The 22,318-nt window shown below is 36.2% G+C and overlaps 2 protein-coding genes across 3 annotated transcripts; one reads left to right on the plus strand and one right to left on the minus strand.

Moving 5' to 3' along the window:
- The first annotated feature begins 1,440 nt into the window (after positions 1-1,440).
- Positions 1,441-3,539, plus strand: LOC145046277 (uncharacterized). The gene is made up of 8 exons (XM_078994574.1): positions 1,441-1,808; positions 1,907-1,991; positions 2,234-2,275; positions 2,341-2,509; positions 2,601-2,653; positions 2,746-2,934; positions 3,122-3,168; positions 3,300-3,539. The coding sequence occupies exons 1-8, from the start codon at positions 1,570-1,572 to the stop codon at positions 3,352-3,354; spliced, it is 879 nt and encodes a 292-aa protein (XP_078850700.1). The 5' UTR covers positions 1,441-1,569; the 3' UTR covers positions 3,355-3,539.
- A 1,603-nt stretch (positions 3,540-5,142) lies between these two features.
- LOC144997071 (uncharacterized) lies at positions 5,143-13,752 on the minus strand. Of its 2 annotated transcripts, XM_078956892.1 has the most exons (10): positions 13,541-13,752; positions 13,190-13,332; positions 10,941-11,319; positions 8,603-10,857; positions 8,382-8,497; positions 6,629-8,272; positions 6,497-6,545; positions 6,167-6,402; positions 5,970-6,077; positions 5,143-5,833 (listed from the first exon to the last, which is right to left on the minus strand). In XM_078956892.1, the coding sequence occupies exons 3-10, from the start codon at positions 11,113-11,115 to the stop codon at positions 5,584-5,586; spliced, it is 4,833 nt and encodes a 1,610-aa protein (XP_078813018.1). In that variant the 5' UTR covers positions 11,116-11,319; positions 13,190-13,332; positions 13,541-13,752; the 3' UTR covers positions 5,143-5,583. The 2 variants fall into 2 exon arrangements, with proteins under 2 accessions (XP_078813018.1, XP_078813017.1); XM_078956891.1 differs by lacking the exon at positions 13,190-13,332.
- Between the last annotated feature and the right edge of the window lie 8,566 nt (positions 13,753-22,318).

Below are 22,318 nucleotides of genomic sequence, written 5' to 3' on the forward strand. Positions count from 1 at the left end.
AAGTCAGGTTTTTCTGACTTTTCCAAAAAGTTGATTTTCCTTCTTTGCAAAATCCAAAAGTAGCTTTTAGAAGTATTTTGCCAAACATCTTTTGTTTATGATCTTTTTTCTAAAAGGACTTTTTGCCATTCAAAAGCTAAGTCAAACACCCACGGAATACACCTCGCTGTTTACGGCCTCCGCCTACAGCCGCTTCTCCGTCGCCTGCAATAGTGTCGCCTCCACCTGCAACAACTCCTCTTCCAGCTTACAGCTTCATTGCTCATTCTCTGTTATGGTAATTTTTCAAAGTCTAAAAAGTTTTATATTTTCTCTTTGTTATTATTTTTAACAAAATATAACTTGTATTTAAAATTTTGCAAACAAACTTAATATTTGTACCGACAATATCGATTGAAAGGTATTCTTCTTCTCATGGTTTTATATTGAATTTCTTGTCTGATCTTTTGATATTGATTTTTTTGGACGGCAAAAACTTATGGATTGAATGTCATTTTGGAAGTGAACTTGCGGATAATGAAAAAATATTTGTTGTTTTGTGCGTATTAGTTTAATGTTTGAAGCACTGTTTTCAAAACCGGACCGGACCGGCCGGTTGAACCGGTTCAACCGGGAACCGGTCAGGCAACCGGTTCTTTAATACAAAAAAACCGCCTAAAAGCAAACCGGTAAGAACCACAGGTTCAACCAAAAACCGGTAGCAAACCGGACTGGTCAAACCGGAGAAAACCAGCCTGAAAAAAAAAATTATAAAATTTTATACTTGAAAAAAAAAATAGGACACGCCTTTTATGGGAGATCCAGGCTTGTGAGCCATTTAGACATTTAGCCTCCATCCCTTTTATGGAGTTTTCAAGGCTTCCAAGTTATATTTTTAGTCGATGTGGGATATATAGCCTAAACAATCACTTGTTTCATCTCTCACCTTCAAATGACTACATATACTTCTTTTATTTTTTTTTTCAAATGTTTCAAAATTACCGAATATTTTTTTTTAGTTTTTACGTAATCTTCATAATATATTTTAAAAAACTCAAATATAATTATTAGAAATTGGTTTTTGTTGTTTATTTTAAAAGTTTAAAACTCATGATATTATATATATATATATATATATATATATATATATATATATATATATATATATATATATATATATATATATATATAACGTCGTCCGGTTCATCCGGTTTTTGAGACCGGTTCAACCGGTCGAACCACTTGAACCATCAACCCAGTAACACGATCGGTTCGATGTCCGGTCCGGTTTTCAAAACATTGGTTTGAAGTAATAGAACAATATTTGCTGTTTTTATTTAATGGATGGTTTTTAGGTTGTATGACTCGATACAAATGTTAGATGTAACATTGCAGTTTTTTAAACGGTTTGCACTATAAAAATAAAAATAAAAAAAAAATAAAAATAAAAAAAAAATAAAAAAATAAAAAAACTGGACCGTGAACGCCTGCTCCCGCAGCCAGTGGTCTTCTTCTTTGTTATTCATCGTCTCTTACTGTTGGATTTTGGTTTCAGAAATCCAGTGAACGAATTCGAAAACCATAACTCAAATGGAATCGAGACTTTCTTCACTCTCTTTATCTGAATCAACCCACCAAAGCCCTCAGAATTCAGGAGCCAAATCTTCACCATCTTCAGTAAGTGTAAGTCGGCTATGGAGACCAGCAGCACAGAGAAATACGAAAAATCAATGGTCTAGATTGAATTCTCTTAGACAAGAGTGGATATCGTCATCTTCAACTGCGAGATCACACGCCACTTCACTCGTCAATGCTTATCTTTCTCAGAGGCATTTTCTCAAACACCTTCTTAGCAATTTCGCTGTGAATAAGAATGTTCTAAATTCTAGCGTGAACTTCATTTATTTGCGGTTGCTTTCTGTTACAGGTACATGAAGGATATGGAATTGGGTGTTTTGAGTGACATGGCTGACATTCAGAAAAAAGCTTGCTTGAAGTTATTAAAGCAACAGGTGATCAATTGTATCTTTTCATATTGATTCCAGTTGTGTTGTAGCATCTGAGCTTGTAATCGTAACCTAATACGACATATGAGGGTTGAAAGATTCAAGATTGAAGCTGATTATAGTAAATTCAAAGAGCCGAGTTTCAGTTTCCATTTTGTCGACAAATACTATATACTAGTATTAATAGCATACTGTTCATTTCAGTATCTTAAATCATCATATATTTTATATTTACTCATTTCTTGTAGGTTCTTCATCAAGATAAACTCATATCATCATACAAGGACATGGTAAGTGCATTTCAACAGTGAAGAATTAAACACCATTATACCCATTTTATATTTATGATCTACAGGTGACTACAGTCGTCAACATGGTCAACACAAGTGCATCGATGAGATGTTTCCTTAAAGGGGCAACCAATAGCCCCTTCATACAATTCTCTAGCACTTCTGAAGACACAAATGACAATGGTGATGGTGGAGGCATACCAGTCTTTACATTTTACCCTATATCTACTTTTGGTATGCCACTATTGTCTATAGTAGAATACACACAAAAAAAAAAAGGTAAAGAAATTATCACTAATATTTTATTTCTTTATAATGATGCTAGAGAAATTAGCTTGGAAGATGGTTGAGATGTTTAAGTTGGAACTATATTTGAAGGTACATTTTGAAAATGCAACATATTTTTTTCATTTTTTCTACAAACATTTGTTATAATTGATTTTTTCCATGGTTTGAGCATGAAAGTGCAGCGATTACTTGTGATAGAGTTTCTTTCACTTGGAAACAAAGAAGATCAGATTAATAAAAGACTATGTTGGTCAGATGAAATATACGAAGGAGAATTTGGTAATTTAAGTAGGTGCAACATGGATCATAGAGAAGCTCCAGAATCAACTTTTGTACAACCCAATTTCCAACCAGATTCTGATATCTTACAGGTATATATGACTCTAATCAAAGGGGTTGTTTTTTTTTCCCCATTCATTAAGTTCTATATGCATTAAGTCATTATGTCCAGGTTTAGTGCTTAACCCATTAGCTCAAGTATTGTAATTCAAACTGAAATACAGATACACCATTTGAAGATATGAATCTTTTTTTAACTTTATTTGTATTATTTTGCAGGTGTATTTAACAGCCTGGCTGACTGATGTCAATATAGATAAGCTCAGGTATTAGCTGGATTGGTAACACTTTTAAAACATTTTTTTTTTTTAATTTCAATATAGTAAATTAATTTGATTATAGCATTACCTGTAGTTTATCACTATCTGAAGATGTTTGCATACATACATATATACAGGGTTGATGATATATTTTCTGAAGTGGGAGAAGAAATGCATGTTAACTATGTGTGAGATACTGATGCTTTTGTTTAGGTTAAAGAAACTTTGCTATCTTTTATGTTTGTAATCAACCTCCTTTTTGCTAGATTTTGGTGCAAATTGCTTTTTTTTTTTTTTTTTGTTAGGGTTAATGCAAGAAATAGTTATATACTTTCATTGATTTGTTTATTATAGTATACTATATTCATTTGTTTTTATTATTGTGTCGTATTTTGACAAGTCTATTCAATTACCACAATAATATTCTAAATATAAATTTCACTTATAATTCTGTTGATTTTTTGAACTTTAATATTTATAATAAGAAGAAAAGTAGAATATACAATGTTATAATTTTGTGGATTTTTTAAAATTGCAGTGTTGTAACCGAAAGAAATGAAAATTGGATGTTATAACTTATAATACTTATAATACTTAAATATTGAAAGCAACTGACATTTGAAAATTGCCAATTAGATTGGTTTTATCTTAAACTCGATTGAGTATGAAGGTTGATAGTTTTGTATTTTTATGAAAATACTACCAAGTTAGTTGGTTTTTTTTTTGTGTGTAGTTATTTACTCTTCTTTTTGGTACATTTATTGAGATTAAAATAAGTTCAAATTTTACATTTTTCTTAAGAGAGTTAAATTCATATCTATAGAACCATGTTAAACTCTATTTTTTTCTGTTTATGCAACAAAATGGAATTCTTTATGCAACACTATCTTGATGCATCCAATATATGCAATAGAGTCTATCCCTAATCAATTTATGCATGAATACTTTGGTTAATTTTTAGCAGCAAATTGAAACATGATTGTATAATTTGTGTCAAAAACTTTTTTGTTATATACATTTCACCTCTCCCCCAAACCTTGCACCTTTCAATATCAAGGAGCACGCTGCGGTCGACAGTAGGAAACTCATTTTTTTAATACCAAAAAACAGTATAACAATTTAGCATTTGTTGTGTAGCTGTTTAATATATATATATATATATATATATATATATATATATATATATATATATATATATATATATATATATATATATATATATAAAATGACATAAGATAGCATTTAGAATAATAATTCAATATTATTAGAAAATGATTGATCAGCTAACTAGATAATTCAATAGTATTCCAAAAACACGGAAGTACTAAAACATTCATTAAATGTGTTGATTTGATCTTTTAGGATGAGGAGTACACCAAGCAAAACGTTAGGCCGCCCCTCCTTATGAGTTTACTTATGACCATGCATTAGTACTTTAGTAATTTTCTTTTGAAGCAACATAAATCTAAGATGTAAATTAATGATAATAAACAAGTTACAAAACTATCTAAACAATTAAGAAATAATATGTTTAGGAGAATTTTAAAAAGCTTCATAAACTCAGTCTAAATAGCCTACTAAAAAGTTAGCTTATAAGCTAATATTTGAGTTTATCAAATACCATAACCTAAAAAAAAACTAAAATAAACAACGTAGCACTAAACATAAGATTGATAAAAACGATGGGTTTGGATTGGGATTAAAAAAAGTAAGCAACTATACGCCAGCATAACGTACAAGGTCCAAATATTCAAACCGTATAAACCAGATGCTCATCACTCATTGGAACCAATATATACCAGAGTTGATTCAAAATAATAAAAATGTGGGGTCAATGAACAATTGAATTATATTAAAAAAATGCCATGTTAAACCCCTGAACAATCTTTAATGGCCGAAAAAACACCTTTTTTTTTTTTTTTTTTTTTTGAGCTTGGAATAAAAGATAATAAGAGTGAAAATATTTAGGGAACGCAAACAGAAACAGATAACAAATTCCCATAAAATACATATCTGATCTTGATCCATTCATTCATTCATTCATTAAAACTCTGAGATTTAGAACATTTTATCTACTACTCATAAATGGAATTTTGCTAACTAATTGGCTCTTCTTCTTCTTCAACTGTTCATTCCCACATCTACCGCCCACCCCCACCCCCACCCCCACCCCCACCCCAAAAGGAAATCCCAAACTTGTATCTCTCTCTCTCTCTCTCAAGAATATGTAAGTAACCTAAACCCCAAAACACCAAACTGCCATTCGTTTTCATAAGCAACAACCTATTTTACTCACTTTTTCTCCTGCCTTTTTGGTAATGCACATTACATTACGTGCAAGAAAACTGATGAGGGTAGCAAAAGGGCAACTTGATGTTTTTACCAATTACCAATTCCCAATTCCCAATTCCCAATCAATCATCACAGTGAGAGGCATTGTACCCTTTCCGGAAGATTCTTTGGCAATGGGACTGCAATAACATATCTTTGAGGGGAAGGTTTTGGTGCATTTGCAGCTGCATCAGCAGTTGATGATGTCGATGTTGATGATGATCCTTCAGCATCCGTTTGCCCCCTTCCATGGAATTTCGCAAAACGATTGATGATGCTGAATTTCTCTAAATCTTGACATTCCACTCTTAAATCCAAGATTGATGCTCTCTTATCCAGCCTACCACACACAACAAAAACAAACAAACAAACAAACATTATCAATAATCCATAACCATTACCATATTATAAACCCTAAACTGCAAGAAATATCAACCTACTTTACTCTTTCTTTTAGGCAAATCAAACAAAGTTACCTTGAAAAATCATTTTCTAGACTTTTTGATTTACTCATGCAGTCTTCCACGACTTCATCAAGACGACGATCCTCGGTTTTCTCAGATTCTTTGCTTTTATCAGAGAGGCTGCATTTGCCCAAACAATATACAATATATAAATACAAGAATGCAAAAATCTTAAATGATTTAAAAAACATCTCAAGGATCTTTCTTACGAATTTGATCCACCATGAGAATCATTACAACTTGTTCCGGATGATACTAAATTGCATGCAGTTCCTAAAGCCTTTCGAGCCGCATAAAAAGCCACACTCTCATAACTCAAAGTAGCATCAGTTGACAGAATAGTGGCTGGGGGAGGAGGAAACAGTTGCTGCATCAGCTGTGTTGATGAGATAATACGTCTCTTTTGTCTTGGCACGTCTTCAATCACTTCACCATCATCTTCCACCTGTCACCACCATATACTTATTATTAGAAACTATCAAAAAATATATATACAAGTAGTCAAAAGATATGAAGAAAAAAAAAAAAAAAAAGCACGCCTTTTCCATCAACCGATTCGCTGCTCCACACCATTCCATTGAAGCAGAACTGCAATCAAAGAAATCAAAAACAGGTTAAGAAAACAATCTTGTATGAAAGAGGAAAGACATGAATGCCCTTTTGACACATACCATATGTCTTGATGACTTTTAGAAACCCCTGACACTTCCTTGAGCCAAGGATGAGGTTCAGGTGTAGAGTACTTGCGCTTCTTTGATCTCAAAGCAACCGAATTTTGAACACTGATGTTTGTTTGCAATGGAGGGGAGGCAAATTGCTCGGGTGGAAAAGATGAAGGAATCAAGGGTTTTGAGATGACAACAGCCTGGCTGGGATCAGCTGCAGCACTTGCCTGTTCCTTATCATGTGCCTCCATAGTCTTTACAACATCAGGTCTATGTGACATCATTTGACCACTTTTCAGCACTGTTCCATATTGATCAAACCAGGATGGAGCCATTTGGGGATTTACATGAGAGTGTTCAATTTTGACACCAGGAAGAATGCTTTGAGACCCGTTTTGATCAGATGCAGATGCAGGAATCTCAGAATCTTGAGGTGGGGGTGGGACTGTTGGTTGCCCTGACCATGGAGCTGCATGCTGACCACTGTCGTCTTTCGGTCTCTTCAGTATGAGGGTATTTTGGTCATTGTCCATAGCCTTCATTTGGTTTGGTAAAGAATAAAGAGTATTTGGTTTAAGAGAACGACCAAAAGCTTCAATATCCCTCTGAGACGCAGTAGGGTTAAGAGATGATGACGACTCATTGACATCTGTCATTTCCTTTTCAGATGGGGATTCTTTTGTCGGCTGCTTTTGTTCCTCAACATTCTGCTGACCTAAAGATGTCGATTCCACTATACTTAACGGGTGCAATGTGGAAAGATTTGATTGGCCTTGGGCTTGGGCTTTACGAGCTTGGGCTGCTGAAAAAAGTTGCTGAGTTGGGATATTGGCCCATGCATTGGGCAACATTTTTGGGAATGCAGCTTGTTGAGAGTTTCCACGAGGCTGAGCAGCAGCAGGGAATTTCTCTTTCTCTTTTTCTTTCTCTTTCTCTTTGTCCCCTGTTGAAGGCTGAGAAGCAGAGTTTTCATAAGGACCCGAGTTAAGTGATCTGACACGGGTGGCTTCCTCTGCTTGCCTGATTTGAGGAGTATGATGATGCCCTTCATTGCCAGAATGATTTGTGCCCCTTGAACTAACCATTGTCTGGTTTTGAAACTGATTTCTTGAATTTGGAAAATCAGTACCCAAAGCTGCAGAGAAGTTGGTTCCCATCTTATGCCCCCCTGAGCTTTCACTTGCACTTTGCCCCGAGATACTTGTTCTATCATTTTTGAATTCTCCACGTGATGCTTCTTGGAAAGGAGGAAAAGGGGACAAATTCGCATGACCCTTACCTCTTGAATTAGCCTGAGCTTGGGCCTGTGCATGTGCATGTGCCTGAGCCTGAGCCTGAGCCTGAGCTTGAGCTTGGGCCTGAGCCTGGGCCTGGGCCTGGGCCTGAGCCTGAGCCTGAGCCTGGGCCTGGGCCTGACTCAAAGAATTAGGTTTAATGGTCTGCATAGCCCTCTGGGATGGAGGTCCGAGTTGTAAACCAATCCCCTGAGAGTTGGATGACTGACTTCTTTGGTGGCCTCCAAAAGATCCATCAGAATTTTCTGGTTCAGGGATCTCAGATGACAAATTGCGTTCTAATGAGTTCATTTGCCTTGCAACTCCACGGTCTCTTGATTGATCCACCTTGTGAAGAAGCTCCAGCATATTTTGACTGTTAAATTTAATAACAAAATCCATCAAAATGAAATCATAAGATCATGTACTTTCTTTTTTATTATAGTAAATCAAGAAAAAAGAGACCCGCAACTCAAATAGTATACCTAGGTTGAGATGCCTTATCTGATCTGTCACGAGGAGCAAAAAGATCAGGCACATGACCAGGAATCATGCCCTTGAACCGCATATCATGTAACCCTTTGGGGACTCCTTCAAGCTCCTGAAAGAAAAAAAAAAAAAAAAAAAAAAAAAAAAAAGTGTTCACATCTAACTAGAAAATATCACATGAGAGAGACATTAGGTATGAATATACAAAAAAAATCACCTTTCCCACTTCAAAAGCTTTAGTGGGTTGACCTTGACCACCAATTTTAGCATGTCCAAAATTTCCTTGAGAATGCTGAAGGGGGATGCCCTTTGTATTGGCAGCTTGTGTTCTTCCATATGGCATTCCAACATCTTCATCTAAGTTTCCCATTGGATGATACTGAAACTTTCTTTGAGCTGAAGGCTTTCGGTTACCCTGATTGGACAAACTTTGTTTTGTCCCACCTAATGATCTCGAGTCACCAGCATCTGATGAAAAAGTCTCCCTTTGGCCAAGAGCATTAGGAAGGTGAGATGAACTTGACCTGTAACTGTCATTAGAGTTCTCCCTCTCATGCATCTTTAAATCTTCCTTATCAGAGCTATTAAACGATGATTCAGAGACTTGTGGGCCCTTGTTCACCCGACCCTGTGATCTCTCTGAGTTCTCACTTCCTCTAGATTTAGAATCAACATGTTTCCAGTAATTAAGTTGATTGTTGTTTGGAGAAAACTGGTTGCCTAAATTTGGAGCAAGACCTCCTCTGTTTACAGCCTCCCTGTTAACATTGGGATGAACACGGGAATTAATACCAGATATACCCTCACCTTGTCCTTGACCCATTCCATTCTGCATTACTCTCTTCCAATCATTGCTCTGATGAGATTGCTGCAGTGAACTGTTATCCTCATTGATATTGAAACCAGTGTTAGCAGAAGGTGGAGGAGCAGACTCATTCGCATTCCAATGATTTTGTTTGGTATTTGGCTGCTGCTGCTGAGAACTTTCATATAGCCGGCTTTCTTGAGCTCCACGGTTTAACCAATTGCTTCCTCCTGAAGTATTTTGATTCATCTGTTTAGAATGATTCATATTTAATCTCTCATCGTTCTCATATGGATTGTTCTTAAACCCCATGTTTCCACGATGCTTATTGTTCATATTGCCACCATCAGAGAGAGGAACAGATCCAGGATTAGGCACGTTCATATCATTCTGTTTGACCAATGGAACTTCAGGATTCTGAAAATTCAAATCAGGCCATTCTTCCTGTACACCTGCACCACTGCTAATCGTTTCTGCTACTGCAGATTGCATCAGAGCACTCCAGCTACCACTCTGAAGAGAAGAAGGCAAACCACTTGCAAACTCATTATTATCATCCAATAAACTAGAGACACCTCCACCTGTGTTTTTACTAGTACCAAAAGCTTCCCAAATGTTAGTATCATCTGAACCAAATAAGATCTTCTCCTCATCAGGATCTAAAGCAGCTTCACCACTTGCTGATTTATCCTCTACTACAGGCCCAAATAGATCCTGTGCTACATTCTGTGAGGAGGCTTTTACTTGCTGAATGTGCCCTTGTCCAGATGTGTTTCCAAATAAACTTTTACCAGGGACAACTTGCTGTTCTGGAATTACATAGTGGTTACCAGGAAATGGATTTTGTGGTTGCTGATGTGGAAATTGGTTTACAGGCACCCGTGAGCTGGACACAGGTACTCCATACAAGGACTGATCAACTTGTTGATGAACAAAACCCATTGACCGCTGGGGTTGACCCTGTTCAGGGGAAAACGCAAGTCCACCGGAAGAACCCTGCACCTGCACATGAGGAGAACCACGCTGCAACCAGTTTGTGTTGGCATTACCAACTGCCACCTCAGCCCAATCAGAAGCTGGAGTGCCATTAATGTGACTTCCGGAAGCTTGTCTTGCAAAGAGAGAAGCTTGATTTAACGAGTTTTGTTGTTGTCTTTGAAGCTCCTCTTGCCTTTGTAGCTCTTGTCTTTGAAGCTCTTGCATCTTCCTGAGCATCAGTTGATGTTGAAGTTGCTGTATGTCACCGAATCCAGGCTGCTGTTGTTGCTGTTGTTGTTGGTGTTGTTGTTGTTGTAATGGTTGCATAAAGCCTGGATATTGATTGTTCATTTGATGTTGACCTTGACCTCCAAAAAGGTCAAAACCACTATGAGCTTCTGAAGCTTCTGACCTAAATGGATTCTTTGGAGGTTCTTCGGGAACAGGTTCCCGTTGTGACTCATAGAATGGAAAGCCCCTTTGGTTTACATTGTTTCGACCATACTCTGTTTCCACTCCCAGAAAATTTGCTTCATTTGGTGGTGTTTGAAAGTTTTGGCGTCCATACATGTAGCCATTTGAGTTTGACTGTTCATGGAGGGACAAATTTTTAGCAAACTCAGGCCTTGTTTGTGTAAGGTTGAAAAGATGAGGGTCAACACGTTGACTTCCGTGTCCTCTCTCGGTTTCTGTTTATGCATGAAAAGAAAGTGAGGATAAAAAGTCAAGTAAACATCAAAAAGCCTGCAGTTATGAGTGAATTATGTTTTACCTGATTGTTGTGGATTGAAGTTTCTTGGACTCGAATCTGAGACACCAAACTGTTTCTGATTACCAGCCCACAGATTGTCATTTAAAGGCCAATTCCCATCCCCACGTGGGCCCTGGGATAGGTTGTCTTGTGCAAAGAAATTGTGAACCCTATCCCCAACTCCGTTGCCAGGCATTAATGATTCAGGCCCCAAGTTTTGAGGCTAAAACAAGGTGTCGTGTAGATTTACCTTCAACAAGTATCCAAAATATAAAAACCCAACCAGCTTCGGTTACAAATCCAGTCCCTTGAGGTCCCAATTGTGTGTAGTTTTCAGCAGATATGAATGAAGCAATCTCATGTCACACTTCCATCAAGTCAACCAAGCTTTTGATATATCCTGCATACAAAAAATTCAAGTTATGGATAACCAGTTAGCTATAGATATACAAAGACAGCATGCTCAAGAACAGATATTAATCCAAATGATTACTGGATGTGGACAAAAATGTATCAGAACCTCCTTAGATAGTTTTCTGGAGATATAATTTAGAGAAATTTTAAACCAGAAATGGATGTGCTTGCACTATAAAAGGAATTTCAAGTTTTCGACTCTCCTATCCCAGATTAAGTGTTTCCTTTACTGTTAGAATCATCCTACATTAGCTTCTATAGAAAACCTGTGGTTATAAACAAATAACAACTTCAGATTGTTCTCTTTTAGAACCGAGTCTAGGTTGAATAATGTTGTAAAACAAATTAGATGCAACTAATTAGTAAATTGTTTATTAGAATCCATGAGTCCAAACAAAGAGTTTTAAGTAAATCTACATAGACAAAACTAAAGGCAGTGAAACCCCCTTGAATGTTTCCTACTATATGCTCATCTGGCTCTTTATTAGGTGTCCTTGTTGTCCGCATACACTTTTATTTGTCATGTCTCAATAGTCAATACGTTATAACTTTAACAAATGTCATCATTAAAAAAATCTTCATATCTGTCTGGTTACTCAGCACTATTTAGTTCTGTATCAATAAAACTACACAAAAACAGCCCAATTAAGGAAAGAAACCTAGAGCAAAATTATAGAATCATATAATATGATTCGTTGATACAAGAATGTTTGCTAAGGCAACAGCAGACTAAGCAAGATTATGATTGTCAATGGGGTTTGGATTGTTTGTTTCATGAATCAAAATATCTGATTTTGACGATTATGGTTCAGCTTTATTGTTAGAGTTTCATCAGTTATAACAACCAACTCAAAGAGAAAAGGGCCACAGTAACGATAAATCTATCAGCTTGAGCAACAGTTAACACCATGTATTGCAGCTTATTTTTTAGCATCACGGTGTCATTAATATACATCTCCAGTTTCTAGTTGGTTAAGACTTTTAAGAATAGCATAACTCATTCTCCTAGGTCAAATCTTTGAAGGCGCCAAATACAGTGCTTCAAGTAATCTATATGTAATATATGTAAGATGTTGAACAATTTTATTATGTGATCATGATATCAAAAATCTACATGCAATATTTAGCACAACATCAATAGCACATGCTTGGTTCCTTACAATAGTAGCATTCACATGTGTAATCCTATACTAAAGCCAACAAATAGCTTGAAAGAGAAGTTCCTCTTCAGAAAGTGAATACTAACTAAATAACTCATGACGACTCAAATTCCTCAACTTTGACTATTCAAAATTCAGAAGACCCTACTTCACTGAATTACTTAATACCAAATAGAAACCAATGTACGATGTGTCAGGTTCAAAAATACATTTAAAATCTGACACTCAAAGTAATTAAATGAACTGGTAACATTTAATTAGGGAAGACACGGGTGCAGACATGCAACAAACTATCTGCTAAAGCAATGACTGCGGTTAGGGGTCATTCTGGTAGGCCTTAGTGAGCTCATATCAACTTTATAAGGTTATTGCTCTTAACTAAAACACACAGTCATATACGCCTTGTTACCAAATTCATTTGCCTCTTACATTTAGAAAAAGAAACACTGGTATAGTGTAGCTAACTGAGCATTAGTGGGTATATAAACAGCTAAAGCTTTCAATAAATAACGCTTCATAAGATTCAATCAAAGGTCATATTATAGCTCCATATTTGGAACCAAGGAGGTTATATGAAGTTAGGTACTATCAAAAGAACACACCCACCCAAAACTCTATGGCATAACACAAATAGCAACAGTTAATCAAAACAAAAAGCAAGTTAAGCAAGCATATACTCCGAAAAACAATACTAACCAAGCCGCCACAGTCGTCACCACAACTAACCAGCTAAAAATCAGGCTAAACACACGAATATACACACATTGCATGGATAAATAAGAAAACCCCTTGAAGATATTCACGTTTAAAACCCAAAATTCCTTACTAAAACGCAAAATCTGCACAATATAGTGAGAAGATCAAATTTGCTAAACGTTTTCCACACCGAAATTCCATTCAAATCAACAGTTTATTTAATCAGAAAAGAAGAAGAAAATACCAGGCCAAAGGCGTTACCATCGAAAAGTAAAATTAAAGGCTTTTGCTTTTTGGATGATAAAAAAATTAGGGTTTTGAGGGAAATGAAAAAGATGTGTACGAACTTACTTAGAACATTGAAGCAGAGACGTCGGTGGAGCTGAAAATCGGAGCTTCGTAGAGCTTTAACTTCGGAACTAGGGTTTGAATCGGTGAGAAAAACGGGGGAGGTCGAGAAGATGAGGGATTCAGAGAGAGATAAAGTGATCGTGTGAAATTTTCAACGAACTGTAGAATGAGAGCCTAGGCCCTGGACCTAAGCGGAGGTTCGGGTGAGTACGAACCGTGTGGTTCGGATCGAGCCTGAAAGATTGCATCTCTCCCTCTCCTCTCCTGGTTGTTATTAATAAGAAATTCGAAAGAGGGTATCTATACATCATTTCAAAAACAAAATAAGGTAGAATATGGACTTTTTTTTTTATTTTAGTTTTTCAAACTAATTTTATGAAATAATCATAAAATAATATATTTTTAGAACGGTATTACTAATCAACATATGTATTTTAAACCATAACTTTAATCCCTAACGAATTGATGGAAGACATTATGGTTGTGTTTGCTTTTTTTTAATATTATTTTTATTATTTATATCTTCTCTTGAACATAATATATGAGAAATTTGTATAAATATGACAAAAGATATAAAAGTATTTATTTATTTATTCTATAGAAAAATTTTAAAAAAAAAAGATTTTACAATTAAAAAACATTTCTAATATTTAATTTCTTTTGTTCTTTTTCTCAGCTTGTTTTTCTAAAAAAATCCTATTTATTTCTATTTTTCAAATTGGTTTTGTTGTTTTTTATTTGCTCTTTTTGGTTTGTTTTGTACAAGATTGTTTTTTAAAGGGGTAATATTTAGTCACTAAACTTTTTTTCGTTATCTATTTGCCATTGAACTATTGAAATTGTTCACATTTTACCCTTATGACCGGCTGTTATCGGTCATAGGGGTAAAATGTGAACAGTTTCAATAGTTTAGTGGCAAATAAATAACGAAAAAAAGTTTAGTAACTAAATGTGAACAAAATCGAAAGTTCGTTTCCCTCTAAAAAGTTCATTGGCTAAATGTGAATAAACTTCCTATTGTATTATGTTTTAGCAAATTATTTATTTTTGTTTAATTGTAGCAACATTTGTTGATGAAAAAATCTATGAAATAAAAAAAAAACAAAATGTGACATCCAGATTTCTAGGTATCATAATTTAAGTATTTTTCTTTTGAGTTAAGAAGAGAGACTCGACGAGTTGACGCCTCAACTCATCGAGTAAGGTCGAGACTTATGACTCGGATTAATGAATAGACTCAACGAGTCGGTGAGGCGACTCGACGAGTCCGCGCTATTGGTAGAAACCCTAAATCTTTGGGCCCGAGCCATATTTAAAGGCACTTATGGCCTTTAATTGTGACTACCTTTCCCATAAGTGAGAACCCTAGCGAGCTTGAGTGTGTAGAGTGAGAGGAAGAGCTATCTTGAGCTTTTTGGTGTGATTTTGCAAGAAAGGAGAAGAGTTCCAGCAAGAGAGACCAAGGAAGGTTCTTGTTATGAGTTATTCAAGCAAGGAGCTTCATTTTGAGGTACAAAAAATGAACCCCTTTCCTTCCCTTATTGTGTAGATTCTATTTTGGGGTTAGGGCTTGAATCACTTCATCTTTGGGGTTTTGAATGCCTCAAACCCCTCTTGCAAGTTTGTGTTACAGATTTGGACCCTTCTAGGTCCAGAGAGCCGAGAATATAAAGTTTTAGTAGAGTAAACATTAGGATTTGAAGTTAGGAATTTGGACCCTTCTAGGTCCAGAGAGCCGAGAATATGAAGCTTTAGTAGAGTAAACCTTGGGGTTTGAAGTTAGGAAGCATTTATGGGATTTTTATGGTATATATAGTTACTTTCATCTTAAACATAGATATAAAGTATTTTATATAAATTGCATGTTATGTGTGCATATTATTTGAATACTTGTTGTCAATGTTGGATGAACAATTTTATACATGTTTTAAAATATTTAAACGGTATATTTATTTTATATCTACAAATATGTTGCGGATGAAACATGGGTAGATGAAATAGTTGGTGTGTGATGAAATAAAATGATGAAATATATGTGATGATAATTAGGTAAATAGATGATGATGAATAGGTGATGTAGGATGAAAGGAGATACCATAACCTTAACCGGAAATGTGGAGATGTAGTCATCTACCAGAATATAGATGGTGATCACGGACTATTCTAGACAACCCAGTGGAAACACCAGCAGGCCTGTAACGCCCGCAGATCCGGGCTAGTCAATTTAGAGGCAATAGGGGTCGAAAACGACTTTTCGACAAAAAGATTATTTAGAATAAATAATCTTAACCAAGTTGTAGAATATGTCACAAGGTTTCCGTACATATAAAGAACGCCGAAATCCGAGTTATAACGAAGAAGTTATGACCCGTCGAAGTTTCGCGTCGGAACCGGTACGGCGCCGGGAAGCGTAAATAGTAAATTTATGATAGAGAGAGATTTAGCCTTAGCCCTCTAAACGAAAGTCGTAGAATATGTTAAACTAAGAACATCGATAAAAAGAACGCCCAAATATGACTTCGTATGAAGAAGTTATGATTTTTCGAAGTTTCGGATTAGCGGTGTACAACCCGAAATTCGAATTTTAGATCGATTGATTTTTAGCCGACACAACCTAAACAAGAATCAAAGATCTCGTTATTAGTAGCATAACGATAAAAAGACAGACGAAAATGGACATCGGATAAAGAAGTTATGAGATTTTAACGGACCAATCCTGTCCCGGTCTGTTAAAAATATAATTTTAAAAATAAAGTCAAAATTAGCCGACGGAGTCTAAACGAAATTTGTAGAGTACGTCTCCACCTACGCGTGGATATAAAGAACGTCAAAAACGGAGTTCGTATGAACGAGTTACAAATTATAATAGCATATTTACATATTAAAATAAAGTATAAATCATGTATACGTACACATATATATATACATATGTATATATCATTAGAAAAGTATCGACGATGCGGTCATTATAAGACTAATGTTGAGTTCTTTCGACATTAGTTTAGTACAAAGATCATTAAATCCATTTAAAATAGTATTATAGAGGGGTGTTTAGTTGTTTATATAACTAAAAGGTCATTAAGTAATTATGGAGGGTAGTTTTTGAAAATTCAATTAATATAAATAAGAGCCTTGGGCTCTCTTATTTCTTGCACCATTCTCTTGATTCAAGAGTCTTTCTCTCCTTATCCCCCGAGCATGTCGGTCCCTCGTGATTCGACTTCTCTTTCTGTAGTTTTAGTATAGTAAGGTGAGCGCTGAAGCGCTGCACGAATCTTTCTTAGAAAGATTCAGCGACGAAGTTCTGCCCCTACAGAGCCCGACTCCTAGCTAAAATCCCCTTGAAAGTAAGTTATGTTTACCCTATTTTAAATATAGTTTATATTTAAAATTAGTATTGTTATTATAAATTTATAATAAATATTTGAGCTATTATTATGACTTATATAAGTGTCGTTATAATATCTTTTAACTACTCGCGGTATGGGGAATCTGGTTTAAAGGGACGCATAGGGTTGTTGGATTTCAGAAGTGCTACACGCCAAAATGGTCCTGCCCTCCAGTGTTTTATGTTTGGCCCCTGTCTGTACATAGTAGTTGGAAAGTACTGTTTAAACGCTTATATAATAATAATAATAATAATAATAATAATAATAATAATAATAATAAGACTAATAATTAGTCACAGTAATATTATACTAAAATCTAGTGGTGATAATACTAGGTTTCGTCAAAGGAAATTATTTTAAAGTAAACGAAGCGCTGTCCGAGTACCGAGTCACCACCTTCTCAGGTGAGTGCATAGTCCCTTTCATCTTACACATAGATGTGAAGTATTTTAATATAAATTACGTGCTATGTGTGCATATTGTCTGAATACTTGCTGTCTATGTTGAGTGAAAGATTTTATACATGTTTTAAATGATTTAAACTATATATGTATTTTATATCTACGAAAATGTTGGGGTAAAACATGGGTAGATATAATAGATGAAATATGAGTTGGATGATGAGTTGAGAGGTGATATAGACTATAAGGTGTGGGTGAGAGGTGTACGATGTGAGAAACCTTTTTCCCAAACGATGTCCCCGTCATTCAGCAGAGTATGGATGACAACCACGGACTATCCTAGATAGTCCAGTGGAACACTATCAGGCTCACAACCTGTAGGTGTTGTGAACGATGTGTTCACCCGGTGTACTCTAAACCTTGGTGATCATGCAGACTTGATACCTAGACCCTGGCGATCATGCAGACTTGGTGCCAAAACCTTGGCGACTATGCAGACTTAGTGCCTATTGTATAAATTCTGGCGACTATGCAGACTTAGTGCCTAAACCCCGGTGACGATGGACTTCGTGCCGATTCCTTAGGATGATCCTTAGGAATGTATGAACGAGGAATAGTTGATTCTTAGGGTAGATCCTTAAGAATAAAGCAGATAATAGGGATGGGTAATTGGGTTGATTGTTTGATTGTTTGAAAATAATAATTATATTATTGTGGGTTGAAAACCCTATGTACTCACCAGGTTTCCCAACCTGACCCACTCAGTTTTTTTATATCACAGGTGTCGATATGAAGTCACATTTCACTGAGAGATTTAAAAGAGATGTAGATCACTAGTGTAAATAAATGTAAGTTCTGTTTATGCTTATGTTTCTGTATTGACGATGACATCCCAAATGTTTTTAAAAGTGAATAAAAATATATTTCTTTAGAAATGATTTGACAACGCGATTATCATGTTTTTCTGGGAACAAATTCCGCAACATTTTTATTAAAAGAAGTACTCTGATTTTTATAAAGCATAAACAAAATCGGTCTTTTCTGGCCGTGAAAATGGGGATGTCACAGTTATAAGGGGTGTGGAAGGACGTCGAACCCTATAATGGGGGGTGAAGGTGGGTTGCACCTGATCCTACATCAGCTTGGAAGGAGAACGAAACATCTACTTATAAGGGGTGTGGATACCTTCATTGTCACAACGTGTTTTAAAGCCGTGAGGGCAGCAGATCCCATAAGAACTCTACAGTTAAGCGTGCTCGGGCGGGAGTAGTACCAGGATGGGTGACCCCCTGGGAAGTCCTCGTGCCGAGTGGCCCAAAGCGGACAATATTGTGATACGTGCCATAGGGGGATGTTACAAGGCCCATAACCTGTAGGTGATGAATTACGAGTTCAAGCGATGTTGTAACTACGTATTCATGCGATGATACTCTAACCACTTACTATGAATTACGAGTTCAGACGATGTTGTAACTACGTATTCATGGGATGTCACAAATTCTGCATACCAAATCAGTGGTCATAACTCACATCAGTGAGAATGGTTCATTATTTTGTAAAACCAAAATCAGATTGGAAATTTTGATTTTTTATTTTGGAAAATGTCAAACCATTGGTTTTTTATTTCGGTTTCGTTTTTTTGTTTTTTTAAATATATTTTTAGGTTTTTTTTTTCATAGATTTCTTCATCAACAAATGTTGCTACAATTTAAAAAAAAAAAAAATTGCTAAAACATAATACAAGAGGAAGTTTGTTCACATTTAGTCATTGAACTTTTTAGATGGAAACGAACTTTCGATTTTGTTCATATTTAGTCACTAAACTTTTTTTCGTTATCTATTTGCCACTAAACTATTGAAATTGTTCACATTTTACCCTTATGACCGGCATGACCGGTAACAGCCGGTCATAAGGGTAAAATGTGAACAGTTTCAATAGTTCGATGGCAAATAGATAACGAAAAAAAGTTTAGTGACTAAATGTGAAAAAAGTTGAAAGTTCGTTACCCTTTCAAGTCATTATCCCTTTTTTGTTTTTTGTTATTTTTATTTGAATTTGAACATGTTTTTTAATGATATTTTGAATGTCATGGTTTTCGAAAATGGTAGACAATGGTGGTTGTGATAATGGTTTTGGTATAGTTGCTGAAACTTGATGATTTCGCTAAATTTAATTTAATTTATATAAAGAAAATAAATTCTAGCATACAAATTAAATTAAAAAAAAATCTTCTATGTACACATTGAAACTTTTGCTCCATATTTTCGGGTACGCGCTCACTGTCCTTTAAGGACTTCAGAGGGAGTGGTGCGCCGGATTTTCACATGGTGAAGGACCCCATTGTTGCCAGGAGATGGATCGCAGACATTGAGTTTACGCAGTTGACGAGCTTCTACCTGGAAGGGTCGAAGGTCTGCTTTGTTGCGGGGTGTTTGAGGGATAGAGCCAGAGACTGGTGGGAGTCGGTTGGGGATTCATTGGAAGCCCCAATCGTTGAGTCTATGACGTGGTCAGATTTCGTGACCAGATTCAGGGTTGAGTGTACGTCAGCTGTAGAGCTTCAGTAGCTGGTCAGAGAGTTTTTTTTTTAAATGACTTGTTTGGATGAGGTAATTATAATTTATTAGCTAGAATAAGATATATTAATAAAATGGGTTTCCCGGCCCCCCGCTATGCGAGGATTCGGGGGAGAGGCTCGCTCTTTGCGCGATATGCGAAGACATTGTAGTACATCATGAACCCTTCTCCCGATCAGTCCTTCTGTGGTTTGGGTAGGATTTGAATTAACTTGGTTTAATCATGTGGACTGTCTACCATGTCTTCATTCACAACCAACTAAGCCATTAAGTGATTGTTTATCAGTGCATCTAACGATGAGCAGACAAGAGAAAAAGAACGTCTTGTAATTGTGACAACCCGATATTTCGAGACAATGTAATGTAAAACCAATCAAATTTAGGTCAAAATATAACTTTCCTAAAATCTTATTTGGGTTAAATAAAGTAGTAGGAATCGTATCGAGGTTTTCGTACATATAAAGAACCCTAAAATCCGAGTTATAACGAAGAAGTTATGACCAACCGAAGATTCTCGGCAAAATCGGCAACACCGATTAAACGAAAAACGCGAAGTTTCAATACAATAGTTTTTAGCCTTAAGTATATAAATGAAAGTTATAGATAACCTCAAACCGTGAGCATACATAAAAAGAACGTCCAAATCTGACTTCGTATGAGGAAGTTATGATTTTTCCAAGATTCGGGTATAGCAGTAGACAGCTAAAAACTCGAAATAGAGCGTGAGATACTTTTGACCAAAACAACCTAAATGAGAATCTAAGGTCTCAACATTAGTAGCGCAACGATGAAAATTCTGACGAAAACGGACATCGGATGAAGAAGTTATGGATTTTTAACGGAATTATCGCGTCCCGGCCCGTTAAAAATAAATAATTAAAAATAAAGTCAGAATTTTCCGATGAAGTCTAAACGAGAGTTGTAGATCATGTTTTTAGCTACGCGTGCATATAAAGAACGTCGAAAACGGCGCTCGTATGCGAAAGTTACGGATTTTACAAGTTCGGGGTCCGAAATCCGAGGCTGTCAGGCTTGCCTCGACGTGGCACAAGCTTGCCGCGACCCGGCAAGTGACTGAGGGTGTCCAATCAATGGAAGAGGATAATTTTGACTCCCCACGACGTGGCCATCACTTTCCACGACGTGGCACACCAGAAATGCCCCTATGAATACAACTCTTGGGGTGCCGGGTTTAGGTGCTCCATTCTTCTCTTTCTCGCGCCGAAACTCTGCGTTTAAGCCCCCGAGACCCTCCCAAAGCCACGGTTTTTCACCTTCAAGTCCCGAAGGAAGGTTTTGTGTTCCCGAGATTCCCGAGAATCCCGAGATTTTCCCGCGTTTTCAATTCTTCCTGTCAAAGTTCTGCTCGATTCTTTTCTAGACTATTTCAAATCGACCACTTCAATCAAGTGAGTTCATACCCCTTAACTAATGTTTTAAACTACTTTTAAATGTTTAATGGGGGGGGGGATACAAGTAGAATCATGCTAGTATTATATCAATCACATGCGATTAATAAGTAGAATTACGCTAGTTATTACATCAATCACATGTGATTAATATACAACATTCAAAAGATTTTGCTACTCATTAGCCGTTTTACCAAACAGTTTCCTTCAAATGACTTTTTTATAAACATTTTATATGTTTTAAACTCCTTTTTACACTGTACAGCTTACTCCGTACATTACCTTTCAAACTTATTTACAACTGTGTTTCAATCAAATGTTTCCTTATACTCAAAACTGTTTTATCATACTTACGCCTTCAAATTGTGTTATAGATCGACATCAAGTCGATCTTTTCTTAAAATAATATTTATGTTTCAAATGTCTTACAAAATTTATTTATGCTTTTATATTATAAATTGCATGCCTCTATATGTATAGTTATATAAGAAATGTTTAAAAGACTTAGGAAGGCTATCCACCATATTTCCTTTTCGCGCCTTGAGATGTGGTCTGGTGGGATATTGGGTATTCGTACGAAAGTCGTTTAAAAATTAGTTATATATCATGTGTACATATATAGTCATAAAAGGTCTTTCCAGTTCATCCCATGCCCTTAGTTAGTAAGGGTATACATCCATGACCATACGTACCAGTTAGACTGCTAGTAAACTACCATATGGGTAGTTTAGAAAGGTACTAGAACCGTTACTAGAACGCGATATCATACAATGAGTCAGTTCATTCATGAGTCAATACTTTCAAGAACGCGAGAAACCCCGAAAACTTTCCATGCAACAACAGCAAGCGGAAACCTCTGCCATCCCAGTACCGAGCAGACCATACAAAGGAACACTCCCGAAGTGCGACCGGTGCAATTACCACCACGAGGGAATCTGCCGAGCCTTGCAATGCAAAAATTGCAACAAAAAGGGGCACACCAAACGTTACTGCAAGAGCCTA

Source organism: Lactuca saligna, chromosome 5 (assembly GCF_052625555.1).
Source record: "Lactuca saligna cultivar CGN05327 chromosome 5, ASM5262555v1, whole genome shotgun sequence".
NCBI lineage: Eukaryota > Viridiplantae > Streptophyta > Magnoliopsida > Asterales > Asteraceae > Lactuca > Lactuca saligna.

What these genes read in the sequence shown, in the direction of transcription:
- LOC145046277 (XM_078994574.1), top strand. Translation starts at nt 1,570, where the DNA reads ATGGAATCGAGACTTTCTTCACTCTCTTTATCTGAATCAACCCACCAA. An exon ending in TATCATCATACAAGGACATG is followed by an intron (nt 2,276 to 2,340) that starts GTAAGTGCATTT and finishes TATGATCTACAG; the next exon opens with GTGACTACAGTCGTCAACAT. An exon ending in GTCAATATAGATAAGCTCAG is followed by an intron (nt 3,169 to 3,299) that starts GTATTAGCTGGA and finishes ACATATATACAG; the next exon opens with GGTTGATGATATATTTTCTG.
- LOC144997071 (XM_078956891.1), bottom strand. Translation starts at nt 11,115, where the DNA reads ATGCCTGGCAACGGAGTTGGGGATAGGGTTCACAATTTCTTTGCACAA. An exon ending in CTTCAATCCACAACAATCAG is followed by an intron (nt 10,858 to 10,940) that starts GTAAAACATAAT and finishes ATGCATAAACAG; the next exon opens with AAACCGAGAGAGGACACGGA. An exon ending in AAAAGTCATCAAGACATATG is followed by an intron (nt 6,546 to 6,628) that starts GTATGTGTCAAA and finishes CTTTGATTGCAG; the next exon opens with TTCTGCTTCAATGGAATGGT.